Source organism: Chrysochloris asiatica, unplaced genomic scaffold (genome assembly GCF_000296735.1).
Source record: "Chrysochloris asiatica unplaced genomic scaffold, ChrAsi1.0 scaffold00039, whole genome shotgun sequence".
Lineage (NCBI taxonomy): Eukaryota > Metazoa > Chordata > Mammalia > Afrosoricida > Chrysochloridae > Chrysochloris > Chrysochloris asiatica.
This window is the reverse complement of record NW_006408557.1, coordinates 12166947-12175512: the sequence shown is the minus strand read 5'-3', so window position 1 is coordinate 12175512 and position 8566 is coordinate 12166947. Positions and strand designations below refer to the sequence as shown.

At 40.1% G+C, this 8566-nt stretch overlaps 1 protein-coding gene across 2 annotated transcripts in view; it reads right to left on the bottom strand.

Annotated features, from left to right (window-relative positions):
* XRN2 (5'-3' exoribonuclease 2) overlaps positions 1–8566 on the bottom strand; it is a 124002-nt gene that overhangs the window by 74378 nt on the left and 41058 nt on the right. For both annotated transcript variants that reach the window (XM_006860650.1, XM_006860651.1), the window contains 6 exons: positions 8219–8376; positions 5173–5247; positions 4953–5086; positions 4796–4853; positions 4606–4713; positions 326–370 (listed from right to left, as the gene is read on the bottom strand). In XM_006860650.1, coding sequence (XP_006860712.1) covers positions 326–370; positions 4606–4713; positions 4796–4853; positions 4953–5086; positions 5173–5247; positions 8219–8376 — 578 coding nt within the window. The remainder of the gene's footprint in view (positions 1–325; positions 371–4605; positions 4714–4795; positions 4854–4952; positions 5087–5172; positions 5248–8218; positions 8377–8566) is intronic.

Genomic DNA, 8566 nt, shown 5'->3' with positions numbered 1-8566 from the left:
AGGGAGAGCGACTGTGTACTGAAGACCTGGGGGGTACGGGGGCAGGATTGCATGGAGGGGATTGTAACCATGGCAATGAGACGATATACAATAGAATGAATGTAAAACTAATGTTCTCCCATGTAAACTATCATATAATTCACAATAAAACACTTAAGATAAAAAAAAGAATGTCCCACCAGAGTTCAGAGATTAGAAAAGACTTCTTCAAAATAGAACCAGCATTTATGTCCTTGACCAACTGCTTAAAGAAAAAAGTTACCAGAATGAATATCCTTCTCCCAAATTGAAAATGTATACTATTGTCAATTATAAAATTACTCACCTTCATTCTTTTTCTTTTTTCTTTCTGTCGTCTTCTAAAATTGTCCTAAAAGTATAAAATCCACATATTCTGTCAAATAATTACACAAAAATGCCAGAGTTAAACATTACCAGGAATGACTCAGGAGATAGAATTTATGTTTTAAAGGAGACCCCAGAAAACTAACTGAATAATTAAATTAGACAATGTTCAAAATGCTGCTTATGAAAACTTGAAATGTTTAGAGAACGTAGTAAATTGAGTTTTGATACAATTTTAACATTTACTCTTTATTTTCAAATAATTTTTTATATCGCTTCAAGGAAAACTGCTCAAGAGTCATGACTAAGACCCTTAGTTTTACCTAGGAGCATATAAGTTGTCAGCATGGAGAAAATGCAAATATGTACGAAAACAAAGAGCTATTAATTTTAGCTGAATGTTTTATCAAGAAGCTAATTTAATAATGCAGCTACAATCTAATAAGAACTTGGGCAGTTCCTAAATCTTTGTAGCATGCATGGCACAAGAGGGATAACAGAGAAGTAGGCTTCTGTAACTACTATTGGCTAGCTTTTGAAAAGTATATTAACAAAAAGAAGGAAGGAAATTAAGATGTGTGCACCATTTATTCTGGGCCTACTTATTTAATACTCAGAAAAGGGTCCACTCTGCACGGATTCTTCCCCTCCACTCATTTTTAAATTGCAGGCATGGATTCGACTGAATAAGATTTGGGGTTGATTTTGCTCCTCAATAACTGCCTGGGTCTTTCAAAGGCCTCCCTTGCCCCAGAAAACATGTCTCTAATGCTCAAGCTTTCCTGAGCACCAGGGCAAATGAAATGACAGCCAGGGTGGCTGTAGTTGCTGTGGCCTAAAACGGGCAAGGAAGTACTGTGCTGCCTCTCACCATATTATTGCACATTCCTATCCCCTCCAAGGAAGAAATGCTAACTATAATATAACACCCTAACAAGATTAGAAATGTGTGCTTTCTCCAGGGAGAGAGGCTGAAAATTGGATACAAAAGTCTGCATCTCTGAAGTGGAACCCAGGTGAGAAACCACTAATTTCTTTAATCAGGCCTATGCCCCCATCTTCAATGACCTCCAGATTTTAAAATCCAACAGCAAGTTTTCAGTCCTTATCTGATCATGACTCTTTCCCTCCTTAAAGTATACTCTTCATTTGCCTTCCAGGAGACTACAGTCATCTATTCTCCACTAATCCCAGTGTACCTTCACACTTCATTCACCAACCTTCTCATATTGGCACCTCCCTTCTCTCCCCACCCCACCTCCTCTGGCTCATTCATGGGACCTATGGGAATGATAGTCTAGGCTCATGGCTTTAAATATCTCTATGCTCAAATGTCATCTGTTAGTCCTTTCCTGGCCACCTTTCATTCATCTCTATCTCCACCTTCCCAGATGTATGTTCCTGACCTTCTTTAATTTCCCTCATGGCATTTGTCATTCTCATCATTTATTTTGCTTATTGTCCATCTCCCCTAAATGAATGCAAATTCCAAGAGGGCAGGATTTTTTAGGGTTTTATTGTTGTTTTGCTTTGTTACTAGCACTCAGAACACTTGCTGGCATGTAAACAATAAAATTTACAGAACAAACAACTTTTGCAAACATCAAGGCTCATCAAGTAAAAAAAAAAAAACATCACATTTCTAGCCTTTGTTTTGTTCGATTTTAATAATAAATATTGATGGACTCTCTTTTTGCCATCTGTTCTGCTTTTGGTTACAGTTAAGTGCCGTCAAGTTGCTTTCAACTCATAGCGACCCTGCATAAGGTTTCTGAGAAACAGCTGGTGAGTTTGTACAGTTGACTTTGTAGTTCGCAGTTCAGTGCTTATTCTACAGCGACACAACAGGAGTCCTATCACCTGTTAAATGCCTATTTCTTAGGGTGCTAATTACATATAAGCAGGAGGGAGAAACACCTGAGCAGATCTCACTGATCTTTAATCATTTTCGTGCTATGAACCTCTTTGGAAATATGCTGAAATCCACTTGAAATGTGTGTTTTTCCCCAGAAACTGTTACACTGAATTTCTGAGGGTACATAAATCTCTCTCATGTCAGTCATGCTAAAGGACATCAAATGACTTCAAGATCACCAAAGGATCTAATGCTTTAAAATGTGCTCTCTGCTGGCCAGGTAGAAACCATATTAATTACATTTGAAACAGTATTGTTTTTGCGTGCTGTCAAGTTGATTCCGAATCACAACGACTCTGTACAGGGTTTCCAAGGAGTGGCTTCCAATGTTTATACTAGAGCACCACACCAGGACTCCGGGTACCTTTATAAATCCCTTACTTCCCCTCCAATGTCAAACAATATTTAATGGTGTACCAACAATATTTAATGGTGGTTGTTGTACGTGCCGTCGAGTTGGTTCTGATTCACAGTGACTCTGAATAGTTTCCAAGCCTTTAAATCTTTGAGGAAGCAGAAGGCCTCATCTTTCTCCCACAGAGTGGCTGGCAGGCTCGAAACGCAGACCCTGTGGCTTACAGTCCTGTGCTTATCCTATTAGTCTGCTAAAGTTACCAAAGATTGCACTGTATTGAAAGCTTTTGGAAAGTATGTTTATAGTTACTTCACTTTGTCTTATCAAACGGTGTCCAAAGTTCTAAAAGAGACATCACTAAATGCAGCACAGTGGCTCTGTACGATAAGCATAGGACTGCCAACCACAAGGTCAGCAGTTCGAGCCCACCAGCTGCTCCTGTAAAGAGTTACAGCCTTGGAAACCCTATACAGAGTCCCTGTAAGTTGAAACGGATTCAATGGCACTTAACAAACCATCCTAACACCCCCTGCAATGACCACTACTTCAGTTCAGCATAGTTCTTTAAGACCTCAAAATCCAGCTGTACATGAGGTGCAGGTCCACTTGGCTCGGCTACCTCTGACAGCATTGTATTCCAATGGCATCTCTTCTCTTTAGTGATTTCCACCCACCTAAAAGCAACCACTTCCTCTCTATTCGTTAATATGTATACACCCAAGGGTTCTGCCAGAGATACTTTCACTCCACATTAAGTTCCAGGGCCTTTGAGATCACTCTCATGACTAAGCACCTCCACACTGCTAATGGAGTCCTGGTATGGCACTGTGGGATAAACTACTGGACCACAAGGTCAATTTGAACCACTAGGTCAGGAGTTTAAACTCACCAGCTACTACTTGGAAACCCTATACAGGGTAGCTATGAGTTGGAATTGACTCAATGGCACGTAACAACAATAACAACAAACTAATGGTTTTCAAATCTCTTTCCCAAAGACCTCTGTCCCAAAACCATCCAAATGCTTAATGGTATTTCTCCTCTCAGGTGTTCTAAACCTTCAAACTCATCATCTCTAAATGAAACTCAACTTCTACCCAGTCCCCACTCCAACCTGTTCCTCTTCTAGTGCTTGTTATCTAAAATTCCAAATACCCAAGCCAGAATGCTGGACTGCAACTATCATATTTCAATGTCTTACTCAAAGCTACAACCCTCTGTTGTGGCTGGTGCTATCTAACCCAGCCCTTCTACACTCTATTACCAGAGTAGTAGTTACAGTATCTTAACTTGTCTTCCAGAGCATGAGTATCTCCTAAAAACATGGCAGCCACTGGGTCAATCCCAGCAGTCTGCTAGTATTGTGGTTGTTGTTAAAACCTTTCACAGCCTATAAATTAGACAGGTGTTTAAATTTATATCGTAATTAAGATTACAAAGAGAGAAAAACATACAATGCAACTCAAGCAATGTGCAATAGATACTTACACACAGAAAGCATACACATAACAACTTTCATAAATGAAAAGTACTGGCCACTAACAATTACATTAATGTTCAGTACACTACGTTGTTGTTGTTAGGTGCTGCCGAGTTGGTTCCAAGCCATAACGACCCTGCACAGGGTTTGTGAGGCTGTAGATCTTTACAGGAGCAGAAAACCTCATTCTTTCTGCTGCGGAGTAAAGTTTGCAGCCCAATTCGTAACCACTACGCTACCAGCGCTCCTTTCAGTACACTATAATGGTATAATAATACATTGGGCTACTAACCTCAATGTCAGCAGTTTGAAACTACCAGCTGCTCCGCAGAAGATGAGACTTTCTACTCCCATAAAGATTTACAGCCTTGAAAACCCTGTACAGGGTCGCTATGAGTCGGAACGGACTCCACGGCACATAACCACCACCATCAATTTAAAAGTACAATCACAGAATCATCAGTCTATTAGAGACTAGTGCAATTTTAACTACTGCAATAAGAACGTTACCTCATCATCCTTTCTCTTTTTAAAAATGCTATCCTCAACTTCACCAACTGCTAACATGATCATCTGTACTCTTTGCAGATTGACATAACCACTTTCTGTAAGGTAACCCTGTAAGTGACAAAACACGTGTGAATGATTTTTCTATGAATGCAAATACTTCTGTTTTGAAAACTTTCAAGAATGAACTTACCCCAGTCTTGTGTACCACATTTTTGTATATGTTTACCAAACGGTCAATTGCACCTTCCCTGTCACCAGGAGACAAACATTATGCATTAAGATCAGTACACACTATGAAGTTAAGAAAGCTAAAATAATGGCTTGAAAAACTACACAAAAACACATACCTAATTTCTAAAGATGGCAAATGAGGAAGGAAGTCATTTCCTACAAAGAAGCACATGAAGACCCAGTCATCAATGCTCCTTTCAATATCAAACGTGAATGGTAGGCTGGCCATGGTGAGTTCTCTTTCCAAATACTACAAAAAAAAAGGAATACTAATGTCAAATGTATCAAAAGGAACCCTACCTTAGAAGCATCCTCCCCATGATTATTTCTGCATACCTCACGAAGAACATTAAGCCGAAGGAAAATAAACTCGCCCTCTGCACAAGGAAGACTATCTGCAAGTTCATCGTGCTGAAAAAAAGCGGAGTGAAGATTAAACAACTCTACTTTAAACACTGCACTTTACCCCACCCAAACCAATTGTAAAGGTAGATGAATCGGGCTGCTAATCTCATGGTCAGCAGTTTGAAACTATCAGCTGCTCCGTGGGAGAAAGATGAGGCTTTCTGCTCACATAAAGATTTACAGCCTTGAAAACCCTGTACAGGGTTGCTATGAGTCGGAACCAACTCCACGGCACATAACAAAAACAACAAGGTAGATTTTAATATTATAATTATTAATTTAAAAAGATCCCAATGAAAACTAGACTAGGAATTAACGAACATTTTTTGTAAAGGGCAAGATGATAGATATTTTAGTCTTTGGAAGTAACGTCTCTTTTCATATGTTCTTTGTGTTCATTTTTCTTTTGAAACTCTTTAAAAAAGTAAAATCTATTCTTAGCTTGTGGATCAAATCCAGAGAGCTGTAATCTCCTAATCTCTGGTCTGTACATAGTCAATATTGACATTTGGATGTACATGCTTTAGACTTTTCTGTATGAACTGGAAGTAATTTAAAAGTTGCTGCTGTTAAGTATCATCAAGTCAATTCTGACTCATAGTGACCCTGTATAGGGTTTTCCAGGAACAGTTGGTGGGTTTGAGCAACTGACCTTATAGTTAGCAGTTCAGTGCTTATCCTACAATGCCACACCTGGACTCCAATATAAAAGTATGAAGCATATTTGATTTTCAGTTCCTTTTCAGAAGAGCAGTAATTTGACACATACAACTGCTACAAACATATGCAATAGGTATTATCTATAAGACCTAAACCTCAGATAGGCTGTTAGAAAAAATGGAAAGGAAAAAATAAAATGTGTGCATGCTTTTGAAGGTAGGTGTTCATGGATTGAACTGTCCACTTCAAAATATGTACCAACTTGGCTGGACCATGAGTCTCTGGCTTAACAGCTATATAATGATATAATGTGGTAGTTAAGTCATGATTACCCATGTGGTCTGATGAGATAAGTGATTCAGTTCTTAAGGGATTATGAGTGTGATACCCCTAATCCCTTTACAGCCCTGATCTAATGTAAAGGAAGTTTCCCTAGGGTGTAGGGAGCAGAGAGGAGAGGAAGCTACTACCGCCAAGAAAGGAGAGCAACCTTTGTATCTGGTGTCCCTGCACTGAGAAACATGTAGACTCAGGGGAAGACAGATTCCAAAACACATGGAAATTTCCAAGGAATGCTGGGCCTACAGATGCTGAAAGGAGACAAGGACCTTTCCCTAAAGCCAGTATTCTGAATTTGAATTTTTAGCTTCCTAAACTGTGCTCTGGTAGCATAGTGGCTACGAATCGGGCTGCGAACCACAAGGTCAGCAGTTCGAAACTACCAGCTGTTCCGCGGGACAAAGATGAGGCTTTTTTCTGCTCCCATAAAGATTTACAGCCTCAGAAACCCTGTACAGGGTCACTATGAGTTGGAACCGACTCCACGGCACGTAACAACAACAAACTGTGAGACAATAAATTTGGTTGTAAAAGCCATCCATTTGTGGTACTTCTGTTATAGAAGCACCAATTTACTTAAAACAGTTTGATACTGGAAGAGTGGCGTGCTGCCCTAACATATACCTAAAATGTGGAAGCAGTTTGGGAATGGAATAATAATTCGAGTCTGGAAGAGTACTAAGGCACCTAGTGGTAAAAGCCTACATGCTTTGAAGAGATTGTTGATTGAATTATGGACATCGAAGGCAATTTTGGTGAAGGCTCACAAGTGAGAAGAACTGTGACAAGAGGTAGCACATATGAATAAATAGTAGCAGTAGAACCAGGAGACTGCCACACAAGGGCAAGAGAACAGAACACCCAATGACCAAGAATGCTGAGCATCTGAGGGCTGAGACTTACTGGCAGAGTGGGTGAGACTCCAGGCATGTTTCAGAACGAAAGAGCTTTGTAGTACTTGTTCATGCAGAGGAAAGGCCAAGTTGGAACCAAGAAGCAGATGCTGAAGAGACAAAGAGCCTGGGAAGCAGAGCTGCCTCTGTCTTACCTCTAGCTCTCAATGGGTAGAACCATGGCCTTTAGGTACAGCAACAGTTTCTCATGTTTCAAAGAGTTCTACCTTGTCAACTAGGTTTCAGAGTGTGACAGTGCTATTAAAACAGGGCCAGGACTTCTGCTCAAAGCTCAGTGGGTAAGGGTTGCCATGTCCAAGTGGGGCAGAAGAAGGGAACCTGCAGGGGCTCAGAGGGTGTGGTCACCAGTCAGCGGGACTAAGAGAACATAGGAGCAGAGTAACCATTCCAGTGGGCCTGGAAGGCTAAGACAAAGCCCAGGGTTAAGCAACCTCCAGACTGGAGGGCAGGGCAGTTGCCTAGACAGGCAGGGCAAAGAATTATGTTCTAATTTTGAGACCTAATATAAATGGTTTTGCTGGCTTTTACTTGATTAGTGCCTATTATCTCTTCTTTCCCTCCAACTGTTCCCATTTGTAAAGGAAATGGCTATCTACTTGTGCCTTTTGCACCATTTTATTTTGGAAGCAGATAACTAGTCACAGATGAAGAGAAATTTTGCCCCAGGTTGGAATTTGGACTTGGTAAATTTTTTGAGATACTACAGGGTAAAAGTGTTTTGCATGCAACAAGGACATGAATTTAGAAGGCCAAGAGATGTAGTGTCATGAATTGAATTGTGTCCGTCCCCCCCCCCCCCAAATAAGTGTCAACTTGACTGGATCATGATTCTAATGGTGTAATGTGGCAGTTATGTAATGCTCCCCCAGGCTGTGATCAGGTAAGTAAATTACTTGTAAAAGGATTAAGGGTAAGTGTAGGCAAAAGTGCTTTAAGAGATATAGCCCTCTGGAGGGGAACAGAGTAAGCAGGTTAAAAAGACAAACAAACAAAAACAACCTGAATCAACTATAAGCTTTTCATTTTCCATTTTAAAAATAAGGCAACTATCTGAAAGTTCTTACCTTTCCTTTTTTTTCTCTTGGCAAACCCTCACAGTCCTTGACCTCATGTCCAAATTGATTACAAAGGCCACATGGTTTGGGTTTGTTTGGTTTGAATTCTTCTCTAATAATGGTAAAGTTGGGTTCATGTGTAGCAAGGCCAAGCATAATGAGATCAGCTATTAATCAATAACAATGAAAACATTGAACACTGAGCACTTAAGGTTCCTTACCACAAACTAAGTACTAAAATACAACACCATAAAGAAAAGCTCCTATGAGCATACAAATTTAAGGAGGCAAAGCCCCTATGAACATACAAATTTAAGGAGGCAAAGCCCCTATGAGCATACAAATTTAAGGAGGCAA